The sequence below is a fragment of the Ambystoma mexicanum genome, chromosome 1p (genome assembly GCF_040938575.1).
Source record: "Ambystoma mexicanum isolate Mex_15411 chromosome 1p, UKY_AmexF1_1, whole genome shotgun sequence".
NCBI lineage: Eukaryota > Metazoa > Chordata > Amphibia > Caudata > Ambystomatidae > Ambystoma > Ambystoma mexicanum.
Genome location: NC_090921.1, coordinates 614,528,093 through 614,553,356, shown reverse-complemented (window position 1 = coordinate 614,553,356; position 25,264 = coordinate 614,528,093). Strand labels below are relative to the sequence as shown.

The 25,264-nt window shown below is 46.5% G+C and overlaps 1 protein-coding gene across 1 annotated transcript in view; it reads right to left on the bottom strand.

Annotated features, from left to right (window-relative positions):
* Nucleotides 1-25,264, bottom strand: part of LONP1 (lon peptidase 1, mitochondrial) — a 1,004,634-nt gene that overhangs the window by 541,859 nt on the left and 437,511 nt on the right. Inside the window, exon 8 of the mRNA XM_069649597.1 lies at nucleotides 14,364-14,584. Within this exon, the coding sequence (XP_069505698.1) occupies nucleotides 14,364-14,584 (221 nt within the window). The remainder of the gene's footprint in view (nucleotides 1-14,363; nucleotides 14,585-25,264) is intronic.

The window sequence follows — 25,264 nt, the reverse complement described above, 5'->3', positions numbered from 1 at the left end:
CTCAGGCCTTTGGGACTTGTCAGATTGACCATGTTTTGACGATGAAGGAGCCCCTTTCGTCAGATGCTTCCCCGAAGAGGGGCGTCTCTTTTCTGTAGGCCGTGACTTCTTTGCCGGCGGTTCAGTCGACACCGACCGGCGAGGACCTGTAGGGGAAGGCCTCTCTGATGCTAGACTGTGCACCGATCCTATCTCAGATGGAGGGTTGGCCCCCTCGTTCAGCCACGATATCAGATGCCGATTGCGGGCCTTCAATGTTTTCTGCGAGAAACCTTTGCAGATGTCACAAGTATCAGCAGAGTGATGAGGGTAGAGGCAATAGAGGCTGTCCATGTGTCCGTCCCATTCATATACCTTTTTCATTCCGCACGTGGCGCAAGGGCGAAACAACGCTTTCCCCCCTACATTGGGACAGAAATGACTACAACCCACAAAAGCGTAGAAAGCACGAGGGGATCCTGACACTTTGGAGACGGTTGAAATCTGAGAAGCCGCGGGGCGGGTCTATTTATACCCTACGTCCTATTGGGTGGTGCGTAAGCGTCCCAAAAGAACGTCGATAGGACACTCAAGTGTCAAAGTTTTCCAAGGGAAAACACTTTTTATAAAAAGCGAGAGGGTTCCTAGCCTGACGACGTGGAATATTATAAGCATGTGAATCCATGAAAGATTCAATGCTGCAGAAGGAGTTGTAATAGGTTATTTAACCTTTGTGGCATCGTACTGCAAATTCACTAACTGGGTCTGTTCCATCAGCAGAACGTTATGGATTCTACTGAGTTCTAAGCCATAAACCTATATCTACTTAGGGTGTCCCACCAACGCAGACAACGCTATCCATTGCTGTGAATAATTTTGCACCTTGTATGCACGTAGCAACAACCCAACCTTCCCCAAAAGATTCTATTCACTACCAACATTACTTGATCTTCCACTCGTTTGTGCAGACATTGCAGCTGGGGAGGTTTCGAAAGGCCATAAACTCTAATCCGTTCTTAAACCTATCCAGACAGTGGAAACGGGACAGACATATGCACTTTCAAAATGTCACTAGGGGTCATCCAGTCCATCATGAGCATGCAGTCCTCTGACCTGGTAGGATTTGGCTTTGGGCCCAAACTCCATCGATATGCCCTCCAGCTTGAAACAAACAGCATCCACTGGCATCTTCAACTGCTGTACTTACTTCAAGGCCACAGCTCTTCTGGTATGCCAGATTTCTCATTCAGCTCTCGCGGCCAAACCCGATGCCGATCATCACAGATTCTGAGCAGTTGTCTCTCTGAGGAAATCACAATCTTCTGCACAGGTAGGGGTCATTTCAGAGCAGCTCTAGCTGGAGTGACATCACAGATAAGACTTGACAACAGTTCGTTTGTTAATGTTTTCAGAGAAAAATATTCGGAGTTCTCCAATGTTTTAGTTGGTGTTGGTCAGTTTATGCCCTGGAAAGAAAGTCCATTTGCCTTCACTAATGGATCCAAACGGTCACTAAAAGACTGACCTCTATAGATAATCCAAGCTGCAACAGCTGTATTTGCCATTCCTACATTCTAACCTGTACATCCCGCTTGGCTGGGGGAACCTGGACGCAAAGTCTGGGCATTGCTTGTTTTCGCTTGTAGCTAACAAGTCTAGAGAGGGGTAACCCCAAAGAGAGAAGATGTGGTCTACGAGGTCTCTGTGTAGTTTCCACTCGTGCTCTTCTGGTAGAGGGTCTCTGCTGAGAGAGTCCGTTAGTGTGTTCAGTATTCCTGGAACATGTTGTGAGGACAAGGACATCCCTCGTCTGAGTGCCCACTTCCATATTTTCTGTGCCAGCTTGGACAGATTTGGAGAGTGTGTACCTCCCTGTTTGTTGAGAGAGAACATTGCGGTGGTGCTGTCTGTTAGGACTTGTACCGTCAGGTTGGCTAGGTGTTTTTCGAAGGCTTGTAGGGCCTTGAGGACTGCCAATGACTCCAGAACATTTATGTGTTTCTGTGCTGTCACTTGTGACCACAGGCCGTGTGCTGTGTGGTGAAGGTAGTGCCCCCTCCCCCACCCAGAAAGGGACGCGTCTGTTGTGACGACCGCTTGTGCTTCCGGTTCGTGGAAGGGTTTTCCTGTGAGTAGATTTTCCCTTGACCACCAGCGTAAGTTCTGAACCAATGTTGGCGAAACAACCACTAGATCGTCCCACTGACCACTTGCCTGAGACCATTGTTTCGCCAACCATTCCTGCATTGGTCGCATGCGCAAGAGCGCGTGGGGGACTAGGTAAATGCATTATGCCATCATACCTAGCAGGCGCATTGCTTTGCGTACGCTTATCCGGAGACCGGCTTGATACTGGGGTATTTGTCAAAGCATATTTTGCACGCTTTCCATGGATGGGTAGGCCAAGCCTGTCTTTGTATCTAATACAGCTCCTAGGAACTGTTTTGACGTGTTTGGTATCAAACTTGACTTTTTCTCGTTTATTGAGAAGCCCAATTGGAAGAGAAGGTCTATTGTCCTTTGCGTGTTCAGCTTGCGAAAACAGTAGTTTTCTCCCGTGATCAGCCAGTCGGCCAGGTAAGGGTACACTGGGATTGACTCCCTGCATAGGTGCGCTGCCACCATTGCCAGTACTTTGGTGAACACCCTTGGAGCGGAGGCTATACCGAAGGGCAGCACCTTGAACTAATAGTGTTGGTCTGCTACTTTGAATCGCAAGAATCTTCTGTGCGCTGGAACATTGAGATATGAAAATAAGCATCTTTCATGTCCAATGTTGCTATGTAATCCCCCTTTTTAACAGAGGGATTACTTCTTGTATCGTTGTCATGCAAAATTGTTGTGGTTTTACAAATTTGTTTGCAGGGCGCAGGTCTAGTACTGGGCGCATGGTCAGATCTTTTTTTGGAACAAGGAAGTACGTTGAATAAATACCCTTGTTTACCTATTTGTGTGGAACGACCTCTATGGCGTTCTTGAGGAGTGGAGCTTTCACCTCTTCTAGCAGGATGAGTTGTTCTTCCTGCGATGGTTTCTTTTGGCGTGGGGGGAGGTTTGATGGTTTTCCTTGAAGCTCTATACAGTAATCCCCATTCACCGTTGATAACACCCATTTGTCTGATGTTATACCCTCCCATGCGTGGGTGTAAAACGTTATTCGTCCCCAGACTGGGGAGGCATGGGAGGGGATCCGTAGCAGGGCGTCACTGCTTAGAGGGTGTCCCTCCACCTCTCGTGGGGGAACCTCTCCCTCTTCCGCAGGCCCTGCGCTGACCCCTGGGGTAACCTTGGGTGGCTTGTTGATTTGTATTCCAAGAGAAACCTTGGTTCTGGTTGTAGCCTGTTCCTCTGTGCGCGCTTTGCCCCCAAAAGCGATGAAAATTACTACCACCTCTTTGTGGTTTCTATTAGTCAGTTGACCAAGTGATTTGAGAGTCTCATATTCGTCTTTGGCAGACTTGAGGGCATCTTCCACTGACTTCCCAAATAATACGGTTTGCTCCACTGGCATATTCAGTAGGGTAGCTTGAGTCTCAAGTTTAAACCCCGATTGTCTAAGCCAGGCATGTCATTTTAAAATGGTGGCTTCTGCAATAACGCGTCCAGCGTTTGTCGTGATAAGCTGCTAGTCGCTTGCAGTAACCTGCATTTGCACTAACCCACTGAGCTATCTTGTGTGTATTAGAGCCTATTCGAAGCGTGGAGGAAAATGCTGACATCAACCAGGCCTCTCGAACTGGGTGAGCCTGCATGCTTGCAAGGGGTTAATTGCGAAGGCCTTTTCTGAAGACATAAAACATCTAGCATTTGCAAGAGGCTCTACGCAGCCCTTGGGAGCCAGGCACAGCTTTGCTCGTCTTCGCTCTGCGAGTCAGGTGCACTGATAAGGCAAGAATGTCAGATCTTCTCAAAACAGTGCCCGAAGCCTGGGAGCCAAGACTGGCTATTTCCAGTCTTGTAACTTTCCAAGCGAAAACATGTTTACTGCCCGGAAGGGTGAGCCTAGAAGCTTCTCGAAGCGCTGACACGTCATGATGATTGATGTGCAGCTCCTAATAAGAGAACTATACTTGGACCAGGGAAGGGAGGACTCATCCTGGGCTGTTGGAAAGACGCGCGTACCAAGAAGAACAGTGCCTGGACGACCAGCTGTGCACTATCTGGGCCGACACTCCTAGCATCACATCCCCGCTCTGGTGTAGGACTGTGGGGGCTTGGCCAGTCCTCCCCTCCTCTTCCGAGGAGTGCCGGGCACCTGCAGCGGCGAGGGTCCTGGGTGTGATCAGATCGTACCTTCATCTACATTTTGTTAGGAGCGTAAGACCAAATAATTGAATATTCATCTGTGATTGATAATTGGCATTATATAGCTTGCACTTTCTATTTCCACATTATTGTAAATTGCTGCTTAGTTCTCATTAGACACTGTAGATAATAAATGCAAGCATCATATATTCTGTGTGATTGGCTTTTTTCCAGACTGAGTTCATCGTGCGTCTTAAACCTTATTTGTGTGGGAAGGTAATTAGGAGTGATTTACTTTGCACAAAGGGCTGGATCCCAGGGGGGTGCGGGTACTGTTTATCACTACAGCGTTGTCAGCTGCATCAAAGTTATTCTTCAAGAGGACGCCTGCTGTAGCTCTGCCTGCAGCAGCCAAAGGGAGAGTTTTGCTTTCAGTGGCTCTGGCGCTCTGGCGCTGACTCTGCTAGTGCCTTTACCTCATCCCACTTTGTGCAATCATAGCTGGATAGCAAGGTGGAGTTGTTTGCTATACGCACCTGGTATGCTGCAGTGGAAGCTATCTTCCTGCCCATGGCATATAATGTTTTGCTCGCCTTGTCCGGAGGGGCTTTGGACCGATTTGAGCAGGGGGGATGAACTGGGTTGCCGGTTTTTTATCGGCTAACATATTCTCAGCAAAGTCTTTGTCCTGTTGGACCTCTTGTGTTTCGATGCCAAAATGCTCTGCTGCCATTATTAGTATATCATTAAATAGTGGCTGGTTATCAACAGGGGAGTCTAGTAAGACAGGCTCTTGCGGGACTGGAGAGTCCATTGCAAAAACTACAGACTCAGAGTCTTCCTGGTCTTGGTCTTGGTCGTCCTCTTCCCCTTCGTCATAATCCTCAATGTCCCTACAAGGGGGTTCACTCTCCTCTAAGTATTCCTCATCCCCTACATCCTGATCATAAAGATCATAGGAGACACGAGGAGTCTTGTGTGGTGGTTCAACCGCCAATTCTATAGAGGGGAGAGATCTCTTTTTATAGGGTTTACACCCGATGCCTGGGACTGAGAGGTTGTAGGTGTTATGTTGGAACTAGACGCCTGTGTAGTGGGAGGCGTGGTGTTCAAATTCTGCAGAATTTGGGGATATTTTTCAAAGAAATTTGCTAGGCAAGTCATGCAACTCATGACTAGGTCAATGTCTTCTGCAGACCATTTGGCCAGACTGGGTATTACCCCTGAGTAGGTGGAGGCAGGAGTGGTGGTAGAGGGGTATGTTCCTCTTATTCCTCAAGATTAGTAGGGTCAGGCTGATGTGTGTCTTCAGACTGTATGTATTGTAGTATCCTGAAAGGGCATACTCTGTTGGCCAGAAGGTTTTTTAATGTTTCCCCTGTCAAGAGAGTCACTCTCCCTAGAGGAACAGGATCTGTCTCTCCTTATGGTCCCTGCTCTTAGAAGATGATTTTTTGGAGCTCAGGGTCGAAGAGTTGGTTAAGGAGGACTCCCTGGACTTGTCCCCGGATGTAGGCCGAACTTTGATGGCGGGATGGCTTGCGCGGCGTGTTTTGCCGTCGCGTGGCCGGACTGGGGAGTATCGAGTTGGGTGACTTATTCTTTTAACGGTCTTGTCATGTGGCGGCCGCTGGGGGCACCGAGAGGACAAAGGATCAGATGATTTGCCTTTCACCGTCGACTCTCGGTGTGCGACCTTACTCGCATCACCATGGGGTATGTGTTTGTGGGGGAGTGTTGTGCCCTTGCCGCTGGGTGTCTTCCCCATAACAGGACCGCTGGCCTGTCTACTAGGGTCGGGCACTGGCACTGGGGAACGCTGGGGCTCCCCCTCACCCTCGCAGTCCGAAGGGACGGCGTTGCTGCTGTTGTTGGATGCCTCTTCGAAGTCTATGGAGGTCTCGGCCTGCATGGCGTGATAGGCTCAATGTTTTGTTTGCCTGTCCTTGAGGGTTTTTGGTCGGAGTAGTTTACACGCCCGACAATGCACCTCGTCGTGGTCTCTATTCAAGCAGAGATTACAGACCCTATGCTTGTCGACCCACGTGAACTTTCTATTACAAGAGGGGCAGAACTTAAAAAGGAGTACGCTCCATAACGTATGTAGGCAGCTGGGCGACTATGGTAAAGGATGGGAATATACATGTTTATGTCCACCCCCCACTCTCCCTATTGTAAGGCCGAGGCCGAAAGGGCCTTCCAAGGCCAGGTGGCGCTGTCCAAGTCTTCGTCCGACGGTCAGCTTCAAAGTCTTCTTCAATCTTTACCGCGTCGAATCACAGCGTCGGCAAAGGGAAAGGAAGCCACAGTAACTTAATTAATAAAGTTCAATGGTGTGCAGCAAAAATGGACTACGCTTATATTTAGCGGCCACTCACGATGGTGGAAAAAAAACGATCTGAGAGACCCACACGCGTGAGGGATCATGGGTACATGGGACGTCACAATAGGGATAGTATTACTGGCACGCCCTATTTCGGCGCCCATTTTCGAGTTTCGAAATTCAACTGTAATACTCTGCAGCTTCCACTAGATGTCGGCCTATGCATAGCATGTGATCTAAGCAGATTACACAAGCATCAGAAAATATATATATACATATATATGGGATACATTACTCACCGTAATCGTATTTCTGATGCTTGTATCTGCTTAGATTCACATGCTGTGCATAGGCCGACATCTAGTGGAAGCTGCAGAGTATTACAGTTTGTTTTTCGAATCTCGAAAATGGGCGTCGACACAGGCGTGCCAGTAATACTATCCCTAGTGTGACGTCCACTGTACCCAAGATCCCTCACGCGTCTAGGATCCTCAGATTGTATTTTTTCTGACATGAGGAAGCATGAGGAGTAGCGTGAGTACAGATAATCCAAGCAGATAGACAGAAAGGTAAGACTACAAGCAATCATGCGCCTTCTCTCGGAGGGGAGGAAGGGTGGGTCGCATGTGAATCTAAGCAGATACAAGCATCAGAAATACGATTACGGTGAGTAATGTATCCCTTCTGAGGCTTGTGGAATCTGCTTAGATCACATGCTGTGCATAGATTAGCGAGCAGTACCAGAAGAAGGAGGTGGGATGTGAGAAGGGTCATGAGCAAACAGGTGTCTTAGAACCGCTTGTCCCACTTGTGTATCTGTCTTGGAATGAGTGTCAATGCAGTAATGCTGAGTAAAAGTGAATATGGAGCTCCAAGTAGCTGCTTTGCAAATGGTGTCGAGGGGAACATTTGCAATGAAAGCCAGAGTGGCCCCAATGCCTCTAGTAGAGTGGGCTCTTGGCGTAAAAGGCAGAGTTTTCTCAGAAAGAGAGTAACACAGCTGTATACAGTTGATTATCCACTTCGAGATAGCGCCTTTAGAGACGCGATCTCCCTCTCTGCCTGTAGCTACGGAGACAAACAGTTGATCTGTTTTCCTTAGCGGTCTGGTTTTATTTACATAGTAGAGGACCGCCCTACGCACATCTAGGGTGTGTAGTTTCACCTCAGCCGAGCTTTGCGGGTTCTGGAAGAAAGCCGGAAGCTCGATGGACTGGTTTACATGGAACTTTGATATAAATTTAGGTGAGAACCTAGGGTGTGTGCGTAAAACCAGTTTGTCTTTATGGATAGTAAAGAAAGGATCCTGCACTGACAGAGCCTGAATTTCACTGACCCTTCTTATAGAGGTAATGGCTACTAAGAAGGCCGTTTTATACGTCAGGTGTTTGAGACTACTTTTATGCATGGGTTCGAAAGGTGGGCCCATGAGCTTAGCTAGCACCACATTAAGGTCCCATCCTGGCGGTGGGTTCGAAATCGGAAGTCTCTTTACTCCTTCCATGAAGGCTTTAACTACTGGTACTTTCCACCACGACACCCTGTTATGGGATGTGGTGTAAGCCGAGAGGGCTGCCAGGTGTACTTTCAGAGAGTTAAAAACCAATCCTGCATCCAGCAGGTGGAGCATGTATGTCACAATGTTGGAAGGAGTGCAATTAACAGGGTTGATTTCTTTATTCTGGCACCAAATAATGAATCTCTTCCACTTGTCAAAGTAACAGTGCCTTGTGTTTGGTTTCCTGGATTCTTTTAGGATATCCATACACCTCTGTGGTAAATTGAGATGTCCAAACTCTATGACCTCAGGAGCCATGCTGCCAGGTTCATTGAGTTGGGTTGCTGGTGCACTGTCTGACCTTGTTGCTGGGACAGTAGGTTGTACCAGGCTGGAAGTTTGATGGGCTCGCACACCGCCATCCTGCGTAGGTGTGGAAACCATGGTTGTCTCGCCCACATGCGAGCAACTAGGATGAGCGTCATCGATTCCTTGTTCATCTTGTACACCACTTTCCTGATGAGAGGAGTTGGTGGAAAAGCGTACGCAAACATCCCTGACCAGTTCATCCACAGGGCGTTCCCTTGGGAGTCTGGCTGGGGGAACCTGGATGCAAATCCTGGGCATTGTTTGTTTTCGCTTGTGGCGAATAAGTCTATAGTGGGGAAACCCCACTGAGAGAAGAGATCTTCTACGATCTTTCTGTGAAGGACCCATTCGTGTTCTTCTGGGAGGGAGTCTCTGCTTAGAGCATCCGCTAGGGAATTGAGCTCCCCTGGAACATGTTGCGATGACAGGAAGATGTTCCGTTTGAGTGCCCATATCCAGATTTTCTGGGCAAGCTTGGACAGATTTGGCGAACAAGTCCCTCCTTGCTTGTTCAGATAGAACATGGCTGTCGTGCTGTCCGTCAGGATCTGCACCGACAAGTTTAGTAGATGGGGCTCGAACGCCCGAAGCGCTCTGAATACTGCCAGAAGCTCTAGCAGGTTTATGTGGTTCTTGGCTACTGAGTGAGACCAGAGACCCTGAGCTGTGTGGTGGAGATGGTGAGCTCCCCACCCAGTCAGGCATGCATCTGTAGTCACCACTGCTTGTACTTCGGGATCGTAAAAGGTTTTTCCCCTTGCGAGATTTTCTCTTGTCCACCAGTGTAGGCTCTGTACAAGTGTTGGCGAAACGACCACTAGATCGTCCCACTGACCACCTGCCTGAGACCACTGTTTCGCCAACCATTCCTACATGGGACGCATGCGCAGTCGCGCGTGGGGGACCAGGTAAATGCATGACGCCATCATGCCCAGTAACCGCATTGCTTTGCGTACCGTTATTTGTTGACCGGACTGATAATGTGGAATTTGCAGTACTATATTCCGAATTCTTTCTTCCAAAGGGAAGGTCAACCCTTTCTGAGTATCTAGGATTGCTCCTAGGAACTGTTTTGAGGTGCTTGGCACCAGGCTCGACTTCTTCTCGTTGATTGAGAAGCCTAATTCGTGGAGGAGGTCGATAGTCCTTTGAATGTTTGTCCTGCAAATCCCTGGGGTTTCCCCCGTTATGAGCAGTCGTCCAGATAAGGGTACACTGGGATTGCCTCCCTGCGTAGGTGTGCAGCTGCCACCGCCAGTACCTTGGTGAATACCCTTGGTGCTGAAGTTATCCCGAAGGGCAGTACCTTGAATTGGTAGTGGCGACTGTCCACCTTGAAGCGCAAGTACTTTCTGTGCGCAGGGAGCATGGAAATATGAAAATAAACATCTTTCATATCCAAGGTTGCCATGTAATCCCCCTTTTTTAGGAGGGGGATTACCTCTTGTAGCGTGGTCATACGGAATTTTTGGGGCTTGACATACTTGTTGGCAGGCCGTAAGTCCAATACTGGGCGCATTGTCAAATCTTTCTTTGGCACAAGGAAGTAAGTTGAATAGATACCCTTGTTTACCTGGTGTCCTGGGACGAGTTCTATCGCGTCCTTTTCTAGCAGAATGGCGATCTCCTCGAGAAGGATCTTCTGATGTTCTAAGGAGTGTACTCTTTGTCGTGGAGGATGGTTCCGGGGACGCTGCAGTAATTCTATACAATATCCTGTGGACACTGTTGACAGCACCCATCTGTCTGAGATGATCCCTTCCCAAACCTGGGTGAAGTTGGAAATGCGTCCCCCTACTGGGGTTGCATGAGAAGGGACCCTGAACTGAGCGTCACTGCTTTGGTGGAGGAGTGCCACCTCCCTTGTTGGGGCTGCCTCTGCCTCTCCCACGACCTCTCTTGTTACCCCTGCCGTAACTTTGGGTAGACTGCTGCTGGCTGTTGTTCCACTGTGTACCCTGTCCCTGGGCATAGTTGCCTCTTTGTGAATTTTGGCCGCGTGGGCGACGAAAATTACTGTTCCCCCTCTGGTTAGGGGGTTTGTTGGTTAGTTGGCCAAGGGATTTCAGTGTTTCGTATTCTTCCTTGGCGTTTTTTAGTGCGTCTTCGACCGCTTTCCCAAACAATAGATCTGGTTCCACCGGCTTATCTATTAATGAAGCCTGAGTTTCTGTTTTGAACCCCGACTGCCGTAACCACGCATGTCTTTTGATAACAGTACCTTCTGCTATCAATCTCCCTGCGTTGTCCGCGGCGTCGAAAGTTGCTTTTAATATGCAACCAGACACGGCTCTCCCTTCTGCCGAGATCCGAGCCAATTGGCCTTTTAACGGTTCAGGAGCAGAGGCTATGAGTGCCGCGACCTCTTCCCATTGATGGCAGTTGTAGCTGGCCAACAGGGTGGTGGAGTTAGCAATCCTTGCTTGGTAGGCGGACGTTGAGGCTACCTTCCTGCCAAACCCGTAAAGTTTTTTGCTCTCCTTGTCGGGAGGAGCTTCTGACGAAGATAAGGGTGTTCCAGCCCTTTTCCGAGTGTTGGTAACAACTAGGGAGTCTGGTTTAAGATGTCCTCTTATATAGAGAGGGTCAGACTGGGCTGCCCGGAAAAGTTTTTCGACCCTGGGGTTGACTGCTCTGGTGAGGTTTGGGTTCACCAGGGATGGATCTATTCTTCGTTGGATGGATTTAAGGATAGGGATGGTCTGAGCGACCAGCCTCCTCTCTCCCACCAACTCTTCTGCGAAGTCCCTTTCCTCCTGTACACCGTGGGTGTCGATGTGAAAATGTTCTGCCGCGCGAGCGAGAACCTCATTAAGGAGGGGTTGGTTATCGACTGGCGAGTCGGTAATTGGGGCTTCGTTCTCTACCGGGGAATCTACTCTGTAAATTTCCTGCTCATCTTCTCCCTCCTCCTGGTCCTCATCATCCGCATAGTATTCCGCCCCGGTTTGTTCCTCCATCATTTCAAACTCCTGGTCCCCCTCAGGGAAAGGCTCTCCTTGGTACCTGGGGTGTGGAGTAGAGTATGGAGTAGAGTAAGGCTGCACCTCAAAGGGTTCAGGTCTTTCAAACCGGGCCTTTTTACTTAGGGGGATAGGATCAGTGGAACCTGAGGGTGTGGCCCCCTGAGGGTCATACGAGAGGAAATGCTCTGGATTCTTGTCGTAAAAATCTGCCAAGGAAGACATCCTTGACATGACCCTGTCTATGTCTTCACTGGACCATTCTTTGGAACAGGGGATGACTTTAGTAGGCAATTTTGGGGACTTATCAAGGGTACCCTTGCTGGATGTTGCAGTAGACTTGTATTTGTCTGTGTGCTTTGGGGGAAAGGATGGCCTTACAGGAGTGGAAGAATGTGCTTTCCGCTGTTTCCCCCCTTCCCCGTGCGTGGAAAAGTGTTTTCCCTGTCCCTTGGAGGCACCGGAGACTTTCGACGTCTGGCGTCGAGGATCGGAAGAGGTATCTGTGTCTTTCGAGCGTGGGGCCTCTCTGGTGTTAACTGCGGGCTCCGTCTCTTGGAGCGCGGCCTGGGGGTGGAAGTCGTCTTCGTCCTCCGACGATCGAACTTCCGTTAGTCTAGGGAGCGAGGCACTCTTGGCAAGAGTGGATGATTGCCTTGCGTCATGAGGCGATCTCGATCGAGAGCGCCCAGAGGACACCGAGTCGGACCGTTCTATCTGTGCCTCTTTCCGAGAAGTCGACGTAGTCGAGGTTCGGTTGGACTTAGTGTGTTTAGTGTGTGTAGGGTGTGTAGCACTTGCGTCGCCGGGGGTCTTCCCCATAGCCGCCCTGCCGGACGACCTTCCAAGGTCGGGGACCTGCGCTCGGCTGTCTTTCGACGCCGTAATGCCCTCGCCGTCCGAAAGTACGGCGTCACTGCCATCGCTGAAGGCGCCCTCCGCTGCCATGGCCGCCTGCCTGGCGTGGTGGGCCCAACGCTTTGTCGAACGGTCCTTAAGTGTCTTAGGTTTAAACCTACTACACGCTCTGCAGTTCGCTTCGGGGTGGTCCCTCGGCAAGCAGAGATTGCACGTGGCGTGCCTGTCGACCCAAGGGTATTTGCGGTTGCACTTGGGGCAGAATTGGAAAGGGGTACCCTCCATACGCACCTTGAGGCAGCGGGCTGGTAAGTGTAGGAAATATATAAGGTGTAACTATATATCAAGAGTGAAGAGTATGTACCACCCCCCACTCTCCCTACTTGCAGGGCCGAGGCCAGCGGCCTACTAGGCCCGGGCCGAGGCCAGCGGCCTTCCGAGGCCCCGATCCGTCGTGCAGCAGCCGACGGTCGATGTCTTCTCCAGCCGTCGTCGAGGGTCGACGTTGGGTTGGGGAAGGATGTCAATAAGAATTATAAATTTGATTATTAGCAAAAGTATGGCTAAGGCCAGGGGACTCCGCAAATGCTTCCGACCAGTATGGGGGAAAAAACAATCTGAGGATCCTAGACGCGTGAGGGATCTTGGGTACAGTGGACGTCACACTAGGGATAGTATTACTGGCACGCCTGTGTCGACGCCCATTTTCGAGTTTCGAAAAACAAACTGTAATACTCCGCAGCTTCCACTAGATGTCGGCCTATGCACAGCATGTGATCTAAGCAGATTCCACAAGCCTCAGAAATATATATATATATGATATATATGATCTTTGCCATTGTAGGGCTAATGCATATAATAGCAGGATTTTTTGATTGCTGTTAAAGAGGTTTGTATCGAAGGGATACACTTAATTTCATATACATCCAGATCTTTACCAACTCTTATTGGGGAAGCTATTGTCTATTTTCACAGTGGATGGAATACGGACATGTACAGGGAAGATGGCATTTCACAGAAAGAAATTGACGTCTGATTACATTTAGTTTTCAGCAACGGGATCTATGAAGGTCTGTCCATGTAGAAATGGTTCCCATAAAAAAATTCAATGTAGAAAGGATGGTGTTCCATTGTAGTGAAACATGGGAGCATGTTAAAAGAAATTATGTTATATTATGTGGGTTTGTCAACATCTTGTGACCAATTAATTTCACAGCTTCTAGAGCACTTACTCCTGCACATGGCCATTGAAACTTGGCCTTTCTTCTTTACAGCTAATAAATTAAGACTAATTTAGCTATATTCATGGAGATATATAATGTCTAAAGTTTTCTTGAGCTTGTCTGAATTGCATAAATGGGACCCGAGAATCAGCAATGGAGACAGAGCAGTGGCCTTCCTGGGTTACGTGGTGTGGAGCGATTTAGAAGTGGGACCAGAGGCTGTAGTAATGGAAATTCAGCACCAAGTGTAGCGTGGAAGTTGGCATTTCCAACCATCATCCGATGGGAAATTTCCAGAAGGATCAGGTCAGGTCACTTATGAAGAGAGAACATGTGTGTCAATGGCAGACTCTTACCCATCTTTGGGGACTGGCCATTGGAGGGAAGGACTCCACCCTAATCAATTTTGTAATTGCATATAGAATGTTGCTAGTAAGTCATTTGTGTCACAAAGGCATGGCCTGTAAAGGGTGTGGTCTAGTGGATTGGTCAGGTTATTGGGTGTTTGTACCGATAGAGTAGTTATGCGAATCAGGGTATTGCCTTGCAAGACAAGAACGCGGTCTACGACTTCACTGCTATCCGAGAATGATCTTGAGAGCCTGGCTTCTCTGACAGAACTCCCATTGAGTTCTGTGTTTTTGCTTTGTTATCTAAGAGCAAATAAACTCATATCCTTTGTATAACCACATCCAAGGAACTCTGTAACTAACCTTTGCAACAAATTCTGCACTGGAATCAACATCACATGTGAAGTACTATTTGCTCTTCAATATATTCAACCATAAATGCGATTGCTGCTTGCAATGTAATGTTCAGATGACCTGCTGCTATAAGAACCATTCATAGGTATCTGGAGGGCAGTGCCACCATTTAGAAGATGTTGTTCCAGTCCAAACCCTTACCTGAACTCAGAAGAGTGATTATCCAACAGCCCAAGCTTGTTCAACTCTTCATCAATCACTTCCATAACATGCGCAGGCACCACTAAGCTGTTCAACCGTTCCCTGAACTTCTCTTCAATGGCATCCTTGTCCTCTTTCTCCAGCCCTAACTCTTTCTTGATGATTTTCAATTGTTCTTGAAGGAGGTATTTACGATGGGTCTGCTTGATTTTCTCTTCCACCTAGACATAATACAGAACAGCAATTCACAAATGGTTAACTGACCAACTCATTAGAAGTCTTTATAGGCATCCAAGTAGATCATTAACCTCATCTTTTATATTTGCGCACCAATTTTATAACAAGAACGCATTAGGGCATCCATAGCACATGGAAGAATTTGCAGACAGTGTCATGGGATATCCAGAACAATGCCATAGAACTGTGGAAACAAACGTTTGATAATGAAATCCAAGCACATCTGGTCTAACTTAACAGTTTCAAACATGTGCTTCCCTGGAAGGTTCTTGCAGAAAACATGCTAGTGTTTATATGTACTTGTTTTATATACTGTACACCACATTCTTAATTGCTTCTTGCAACTTGGAGCAGAAAAGAACAGCATGTTACGTTATTGCAGGGCAGTTCAAAACATTCAAAAACATTTACATGATATTATGTTGATGTGTAGAAGAGTTGGTAAGTGGAAGAACACAGATTGCAGTATTGCAAATTCAGAAACAGTCACATCATGGTTACACTGATGTGAGCATGACTGCATAGTAGTAAAATAGATTTCTGCAGTTGTTTAGTAAGATGTTGTATCTGTATCAGGTAGTGTAGGTTTGTGGAGGGGATTGTTGTGTGGCTGTGCGTTAGGGATATTTGTCAAGTATCCCCCAGTAAGGCCTTTGAAAAGACAATTTAGTGTTCGGTAAGGCGGTTCCACTAAGTTAGTCCTGGTTCTCTATGTGTTAACATGAAGTTCACCCTGGCATCACTATTAGGAAGTGAATGGCGGGGTAACAAGTACACTTTGTGGACTTGCAAGCACACAAAGGGATTGTCCGCAAAGGAGATTTACTTAAAAATATACTCTTTTAGTAGAAGTAAATCACAAATATACATATATTTAATGGCTGACGGAGGCAGAGGGCTTTTAGAACAAGGGATGAATCGCCCATCGCTCAAGAATTTTTCTCAAGGCAACTCTCTTAAGTAAGCCACAGGTGCTCATGGTGAAGTCATCCAGGGGCTCACCCCAACATCATTTAGCATCTGTTCTCAAAACATGTCCTGACTCCAGTGGTTCATAAGGCAGGCCTACAGATAGGTTTGCTCGACTTGCTCACTACTAAAAAGATGCGCAGAACATCTGCTGAGGGTGATTTATTGCCCCACCCGTCAGATGGCAGGAGCCAATGGTTAGGTTATGTTATTTGGCTATTATTCTATCCTTGTCCTTGGTTGAGAGAATTATGACGCCGCCGCCCCAGGGTGTTAAACCAAACTATAGTTTAAGGGATGTGAGGAAATGGGAAGGTGAGAAGAGTGAAAGAGTGAGTTGCGGAGAATGGGTGAACAAAATAGGACAAACCTGGGTAAACAAACAATTGGGTAAAATGACAACAGTCAGAATGCAGATGTGAGCATAGATGTATGTACGAGATATGTAGCAGTTGGGAAATACAAGGTAAAAAACCAGGAGGAATAAAGAGGCCCTTAATGGCTACCTCCTCTTTCTATTGTACACAAATATCTTAAATGTTTTTAGGAGCTTTATTCACACAGGCTATGATGTGTGATGGCCTCAAGAGTTCCAGAAAGTCTATTTGGCGCTTTATATTGAAAGATGATGTCAAGACTCTTCCCCTGATAAGAGTCCTTCTAGACTACATAAGGCAAGTGCAGTTGAAAGAAGGGTTCTATGTGAAATTACCTTTTTTTTAAAGTCTCAAGAGAAAAAGACCGATTTACTTTGACCGATTATCTTTTGATCGGAAAACAGTCATTGTAAAGGTCTATTTCTCTTGAGAACTTTAAAATGCGGTTTTCCCTTTTAAAAAAAAAATATTTGGAGGATTTCATCCACCAACCCACCATTGTTCTCCCCCCCCTTACCCTGCCCATGGGAGGTCAGCCCCTACCCCCTCGCCCCACCCACCCACAGGATTTCAGTCCTACCCTCCGACCCCCCTAAACCAAAACACATACAACACACACTCCTTTTCTCCTTGCCCTCCGCTTCCTGGTCCCGTAGAGCCCGTCAGCCCCTGCATACACTCGTGTGCGGCAGGGGTGTAACAGTTCGCTTTAGAAAGACTGTTGCATGTGGTCACAGAGCGGTCTTTCTAAAGCAACCTTTTAGTGAAAAGATCTTTATAAAAAGATATTTTCACTGGGAACAGAAAGAAGTGTCTCGGAGCAAAAGAGTTGGCTATGAATAGAGGGTATGCAGGTGAAAAAGTGGGAAAGGGAGACAAGAAGGGATTTCCAGCCTGCGCCAAAATCAAATGCCTATCGTCTTAGAAAGAAAATGTTTATTCTTAAGTAGAATGCTGTTTTAGGGAACTGGGCCCTTCGTTGTACTGATTTATCTTTGGGAGATAGCGCTATAGGGTGTCAGTTTTCATATAGGCACACCTATTTGTGGCAGAAATCAGTTGCATTAAGCAAGAATACACAGTATGCAATTTAGGGGTGATCAGTAAACCTTTATTTGAAAAAGGCGAGTAAGCTGCCTATACATATGGTTCGGGTGAGATGGAGAGTCAAATTTGGGTATGAGAAGAGTCAGGAGTACAGCCAAAATAAAAAAAGGCAAATATAATATCAGTAGAGCTGAATGATAATCAAAATTGTAGAGTACACTTGTGACAAAAGATGAAGTTAAATGTATAGAGCAAGAGGTATCCAAGAAAAACAACTGCCCATTGATTGAGAAATATAGAACTGCTTCAATAGGATAGCGAGAAGTTAGGACATTGGTGCTGTAGAGTAAGAATGACGTATCATTTGCACGTACTGAGACCGTATGCAAGTAGGATGTGAAAGGCCGGCTTCTTTGGGTCTTTCAACTGCTATCTAGTGTGGGTGGAAGTGGTTGAAAATTAGTCAAACGCTATTTGTCGGTGAAACGCCATGATTTGATTTCAATTGGCGGTAGTGGCCTATGGTTCGAATCTCTTTGGGGAGAGTGTTCCATAGTTGTGGTGCAAGAATTCAAAAGGAATATCCTCCAAATAGCTTCTTAGAATAGGAGGGCATCACCAAAGTCATGCCTAAGACTGATCAGAGGTTTATATTGGGAGTGTATCGTTTGAGTTTTGCTTGAATAAATGTGGGCCCTTTTCCTTGAATTGCTTTGAATGTTATGCACAGGGCTTTGAAAGCAATTCTCGTACCTACCGGTAGCCAATGAGGACATGCAGTCCCGGTGATATACGATCACTGTATCCCAGGCTCAGTAAGGTACGCACAGCTGCATTCTGACTCTCTGGAGTCAGGCAATAAGGTATGCTGGGGCACCTAAACCCAAAGTTAATGTATGCAAACAAAGGGGGGTCTGGGAATCTCTCTACCAGCACGAACACAGCCCAATGACCTGTTCTTGGGTGAATAACCCCTGGGAGAGACTCTACCAAGTCTTTAGCTCACTGTCCCTTTCACAGAGAAGAAATTTCCCTGCATATCAGTCTTTGTCCTGCCCAGGGGCAGTCCAGCGCCGAAATGCTAGGCAATTCTCCTCTGTTATTCACCCAAGAACAGGTCATTGGGCTGTGTGGTGACTGATACATGGAGACTTGGAATTTATTTATGTTATTTGTTTATTTGTATTGCGCCCAACTGCTCGCAAGCATTGGGGCGCATATATGAAAACACGGACAGACAATGAAAGACAAAGCAATAGACGGACAAATCATTGCACATTGCGATTAAGCCAGCAAAAGATGTAGAATCTTATCTAGGATTACTTAAAAAGCATGGTTTAAAGTTTTTTACGGAAAGAGTATAGATTAGATTCCAGTCTGAGGCATGTCGGTAGTTTATTCCAGAAAGCTGCCGCACGGGTGGGGAATGCTCTTCCTAGACCTAGTTCTTTTTTGAATTTTGGAGTTGTTATCAATCCCTTGGCTTCAGATCTTAATGTTCTGGTAGGGTTGTAGGGTGTAAATTGGGTTGTAGGGTGTAAGTTGGGTCTTAAGGTAGGCAGGTGCTTTTCCATAAAGACATTTATGGGTTAGATACAAGGACTTGAATTGTACGCGGTCTTCCATTTTCAACCAATGTAGGTCGCGTCTGGCTTCGCTGATATAAACTCTCCCTGATTTTTGTTTGATAACTCTTATCACCTGATTTCGAATTAGTTGGTACTTGTGTAAGCTTTGCTTGCTGGCACCAGCAAGGAGTGCATTGCCATAGTCCAAACGCGATAAAATGGTGGCTCTGGAAATAGTGGCGCAATTTTTTTCATTTCATTGAGAAGGGGTCTAATTGCTTTGAGGAGTAGTAGTTGCAGTTTTTGCTGACATACATGCTTGAGCATCTGAATTGAGAGTAGCTTCCAGCGTCATGCCAAGTGTTTTAACTTTACCAACTACTTCAATGCAGGATTCCTTGATTTGAAATGCCTTGTAGTCAGATGTCAGTTTAGCTCGAGCCTGGGTGGATCCAAATGCCATTAACTTGGTCTTGTTGCTGTTAAGGCACATCCAATTATTGTTCATCCACTCTTCGATATTCTTGTAGAGGGTGCTCAATGTAATACGGTCTTTAACATAATCACCGCTCAATTCCATAACTAGCTGGGTGTCATCAGAGTAGTTAGTGAAAAATACTTGAAGTTGTTTTAGTAATTCACACATGAGGCGTATGTAGATATATTTTTTTTTAAACTTGTTTCTATTAGAATGCAGATATTAAAGAGCAATGGTGACAGGCTGGCTCCCGGAGGAACTCCACACGAGATGTTATGTTCGGTATGAATGGTTCGGAATGGGTGAGCCACATTCAGTCCCCCTTCTCAGTATACTGCTAGAATCAGATGTAAGTATGCTAGGCTGGGGGTGGGAAAAGGGGAATTCTACAGTAGGAGAGTAATCCTTTCAAAGCTTCAAAGCTGCTAGCAGGCTCTTTTGCCCTTGAAATTTGGTGAATAGCAAAGTTTATTTCTGTGTACTTCTGAGGATGGACAATGTGTTTACATTACCATAGATCAACGCTTTGGAGTAAAAAGCGGACTACGATTAGTTTTTGCTATTGGCAAAACTAAGACTTTTTTTATTTGTCCTATATACCTGTGACACAGATATATTTGTTTGTCCGTGGCACAGTTGTGCAAGCGGGGATGGTAGAACAGGGGTCCATCTATCAGTGGTTTGACATTTTAGAACAGGTGCGATAGGACACAGCCTGGATGAACTTTGCATGTCAGCGGACTTGTGACAAAGGAGAGGTTTCAGAGTCTCATGCTTTGTGTGTGACTGAATAACAAGTACTAGAACCACTTTAATGCCAGGGCAATAATATTGACTACACTTTGAAGACTGTAAAGTAGGGAGGAGTTGTCTCCATTAAGAAAGGCAGTAAACGCCACTAGCCTGATGAGTATGCTGATTGATCAGAAAGAAAGTAAAAAGGATAATGGCGCGAAGTGGAGCAGTGAGTGGTTGGCAGTGGCTGCAGTGGACTCTGGAGTATTTTTACAGTGTCTATCCCTGGAGACGGCTCCTGTAGCAGGGAGACAAGGCTAAGGCCATATATACTTCAGTAACGTGCGTAGTGGAGCACTGAGTGGTCGGCAAGGGATCAATGGGAAGGCATTACGCTTTATTCCTGGCAGGCGAGTCCACTAGGTAACTAACTGCCTTTGTTTAACTTGTTTGCCTGCCTGCCCGCTTTATCTGTGTATGCGTGCGTGCAACGCTGCTGTTCGTTGCCTTAATCTGACATTGAACATACAACACGCTAAAGGTTGCTGCCGGCCTTCTTCTGAAAACAACAAACCAAAACTGTGCGACTGCCAGACCACAGGATGTGAAAGATTACAGTAGAGAGATTAAGGGACCCGTGTGGACTCCTGTAGACCAATGTGGACTGCGATAAAGAAGAGCAAGAGGATAATTGCTGGGGGCTAGTTGAGATACTCCCTCCCCGGAATTGAAGCGCACGTTTTATTTTTGTTCCTCAGACTGCAGGACAGGGTTTGACAGGAAGGAAAGGTTGAGACTGTCAGAGGGTGTTCCTTCTTTGATCCATGGTGCGACGTTCCCTTTCCTACCTTGGGAGACTGTGGGAAGTCTCTTCTTTGATCAGTTGCACTATGCTCTACATCACCATGCTCCAAATAAACCACAGATACCTTTATCCCTTTCTCGTCTTTGTTTTTCTTTTTTGGCGAAGTATTTTTTTTAATTTCTTTTCTTCATTTGCTAAAACCCATTGGAATTTGCTTGGAACCATTGCATCCACTTTTAAGGAGTTTTGATTGTAACTGTGTACATTTTAGACTCATTTCAATGACACGAAAGGGGCTAATGAGCCAATTGGTAACGGCCAAATCTGTAACGCTTACCTTAGACTCCTCGGGGACACCACGTGATATTCGGAAACTTCTCAGGGTGCGCAGTTATCTTTTGTTCACTATCCCAACTGAACTCTCAATTTATGCCATAAAAACAAATTACCACACCAAATAACTGAGTGATTCCTGAAGTAGGGGAAAATAAGAACCTTTTCCAAAAAACTGCATAGTTTGGTTACCTTAGTTGGTGATTTAGTTAGCTCTCCATCCTGCTTCTGTGCAGGGGCGCGTGTTCTGAAGAAGGGATGCGAGAAGGAAGGATGAATTGCCCAATATGGAATTTACCTATCAACAGGACTTCACTACTGTGACTGGAGGATGAAGGGAACACTACGGAACTCCTAGAAACACCTAAAAGGGTACACTTCCTAACAGTGCTCAGACAGGAATGGTGTCGCTAGCCAACTAATTGCAAGAAACACCCAAATGTGTCTAAAAACTGAAGTGCACAACTCGAAAGATTTTAGATTCCTAAATGTGTAAACTTAGTGTACCTAATGACGACAGAAAACACGAACACTACTGTTCCTAGAAACAATATTCTCCACACAACCCCCTTAGCTCTGTGAGGCAGATACAACTAGTATGGTTTTAGCATTCACTTGCGCACTAAGAACGAATGAGTGAAGAGCCCCTATGGCACCTTTAGTAATGGAGAAAACTAGATGAGTAAAAATACTTGCTGTGATACAAGGGGCGACAACTGGAACGAGCGCCTCGAAAATTCTCCTCACAAATTACGCCAAAAGGAAAAGCGTATACTGCCAGCTTAATGCTGACGAACGCCAACTTCACACAGGGTTCACAGAAATAGGGACTGCGGACTGGACGGGAAAAGCAATAACCAGGGCACTACTAAAAGGGTATCTATGAAATACTAAGGAAGCTGAGGAATTCCTGTCAGAGGACTGAACCGCGGTAAGCGTTCGCTGAAACAGCTGAAGACGCGAAGCGCCGTTGAGCAAAGGGGAGGGGCTTAAATACTCAGAGTGACAGAAAACTAGACTGCTGGCCCAAACTAGAGGTTGTAACATTAGGCCGCCATGTTGGGTGATGAGAAGAGTCTAACCTACCTATCCTTAGACCAGCAGGAAATCTTGGAAATTCTTTTGCAAGGGAACCCCGTAATCATGACAGTATTCCCCCGCAAGGCCCCTCCTAAACTGAAATTCCCCCTCCCTGGTTTGGACGGGTGGTTGCGGTGAAAAAATCTGAGTAACCTAGTGGCATGAACATTCTCGCAGGGTTCCCAAGTTCTGTCTTGGGGGCCATAACCCTTCCAATCTACTAAGTAGAATAGCTTGTTACGCACAATCTTGGAATCTAAGATGGCCTTGACCTCATATTCTAGTTGGTCATCATCTACGACCACAGGGGCTGGTGCTTTGGAGATTCGTGTGTTTGGGTTAACAGGCTTCAAAAGAGAGACGTGAAATACTGGATGGATTTTCATGTTTTTTGGAAGGGTTAACTTAATGGCCACGGGATTGATGATTTTTTCAATCGCAAAAGGCCCCAGGAAGCGGGGAAGGAATTTTCTAGACCCCTTCAAGGTCAGATTTCGGGTGGCTAGCCAAACCAAATTCCCCACTTCATATTCTGGTGCCACACTTCTTTTGTTATCCGCAAATTTCTTCTGGGATTCTTTAGCCATGGATAATTGTTCTCGAGCTTGAGCGATGGCAGTGGTGATCTTTTCATGCAGGGATTTTACTGCTGGCATTTCTAACGGTTCAGGTGGATCGTAAACTGAGGTGCGTGGATGTCGACCATGTAAGGTGTAGAAAGGACTCAAACCAGTGGAGGAATGGACAGAATTGTTATATGCATATTCTGTTATCCACAAAACATTTAGCCAGGTGTCTTCCAATTGATGCAACATACACCTGAGGTACTGCTCCAAGGTTTGATTGGTTCGCTCAGTTTGACCGTCAGTTTGGGGGTGATGACTGGTGGACAAACGTACATCGATTTTGGCCAGTTCACAACATCTTCTCCAAAACTTAGCACCAAATTGGCTACCTCGATCAGAGATTATCACGGTAGGAAAGCCATGCAGCCTCACGATATTCTCCAAAAAGGTTTTTGCCAGAACTGCGGCTGATGGCAATCCTTCCAATGCTATAAAATGTGCCATCTTGGAGAACAAGTCCACCACCACCATGATCGTGTCAAACCCTTCACAAGGAGGCAAGTCGGTGATGAAGTCCATGGAGATGGTGTGCCAGGGGGTTGGTGGCACACTTAACGGAAGAAGCAAGCCTGCAGGTTTCTTTTTTTGATTCTTGTTTTGAGCGCAGTTACCACAAGTTTTCAAATGCTGAATGACATCTTTTCTCCAAGTAGGCCACCAATATGATCTCTTAACTTTCTCCATGGTCTTTTTGATTCCGGGGTGACCTTCCAAAAGAGCGTCATGATAGTTGGTAACCACTTTTTCTTGTAGTTGAGGCGTAGGCAAGTATAACCGTTCCTGATAAAAGGGAAGGCCCTCCTGTACTGTAAAGCCTACTCCTCTGGACTCCCAGTTCACCAATTCATCCTGCGTGAGGTGGTTTTGAATTTCTCTTTTTAATTCTTCAAAGGCAGAGTCCGTTGTGTTCATTACTCCCAGGATCTTTTCTCCAGAAATGATCTCCACAGGATTCACTGGCACATAGGCTTCTTCCCCGTTACCCATTCGAGACAAGGCATCAGCCTTACCATTTCGCACTCCTGGTCTGAAGGTGATAACGAAGTCATATTCAGCTAGAAAGAGAGCCCATCGTAACTGTCTTGAAGATTGTGCCCTAGCAGAGTGTAAGTATTGCAAGTTCCGATGGTCGGTGAAGATGGTCACCGTGTGTCGTGCGCCCAGCAAGTGATGCCTCCATTCCTTCAAGGCACAAATTATAGCCAAAAACTCCTTATCTGTAATGGTGTAGTTTAATTCTGCAGCAGAGAACTTCTTTGACCAGAAGGCTACGGGGTGCAGTTCTTGGGTGTCAGGATCACGCTGAGACAACACTGCTCCCATAGCCACGTTTGAAGCATCAGTCTCAATTACAAACGGAAGATCGGGTCTTGGATGTTGTAGAACAGGTGCAGCAGTGAATTGCTCCTTTAATTTCTTAAATGCCTCATCAGCTTCATTAGTCCATTCAAATTTCCTGTTTTTTCGAAGTAGTGAGGTGATAGGATGAACTAGGCGAGAGAAATCAGAAACAAAACGCCTATAGAAATTTGCAAATCCCAGAAAACTCTGAACTCCTTTGACAGAAGTTGGAGCGGGCCAAGACAGGATGGCATCAACCTTTCTGTTGTCCATTTTGATTCCACTTGAAGATAGAATGAACCCCAAGAATTCAATCTCAGGGACATGAAAATGACACTTCTCCAATTTCACATACAGAGAATTGTCTTGGAGCCTTTGAAGCACCGATGTCACGTGCCTTACATGATCCGCCAGGTTTGCAGAGAAAATTAGAATGTCGTCCACATAGACCACCACACAGATGTCCAGTAGTTCTCTAAAGATATCATTCATAAAGGCCTGAAAGGCAGCAGGAGCATTGCAAAGCCCGAAGGGCATGACTTGATATTCGAAGAGCCCGAATCGTGTCCGAAAGGCGGTTTTCCACTCCTCGCCTTCCTTAATGCGAATGAGATGATAGGCACCTCTAAGATCGAGCTTGGTGAATATTCGTGCCTGCTTCACCTGATCCAGCAAGGTCGAAATAAGGGGAAGAGGATAGCGGTTCTTCACCGTGATTTGATTCAGTGCCCTGTAATCTATGCAGGTTCGCAAATCCCCTTCCTTCTTGGGCACAAAAAAGAGAGGAGATGCCACCGGTGACTTGGACGGTCTAATAAACCCATTGGCCAGGTATTGATCCAGATAAGTCTTTAGATGAGCATTTTCTTTTTCAGTGAGGGCATAAATTCTGCTGCAAGGAAGCTGAGCCCCTGGAATGAGATCAATTTGACAGTCATAAGGTCTGTGAGGGGGCAAAATTTCCGCCTGTCGTTCTTCTTGAAAAATATCCTGGAATTTTTTGTATTCTACTGGTAATGAACCTATGAGACCCAAGGTGGTGTTGATAGTCATCTCAGACTGCCTGGCATCTTTCGAACCTTCTGCAGAAAAACACATACTCTGACACTTGGAGTCAAACTTCAATGTCCGGGAACACCAATCGATCACAGGGTTATGCTTCTCCAACCAAGGTATTCCCAAGATGATCTGGAATTGAGGAGCTTGAATCAGGTCAAAAGAGATCCTCTCCCTGTGTCCTTCCTGGCAGAGCATTATGAGGGGGTCAGTGCACTGGGTCACGGGTCCTGACACCAAAGGTGTGCC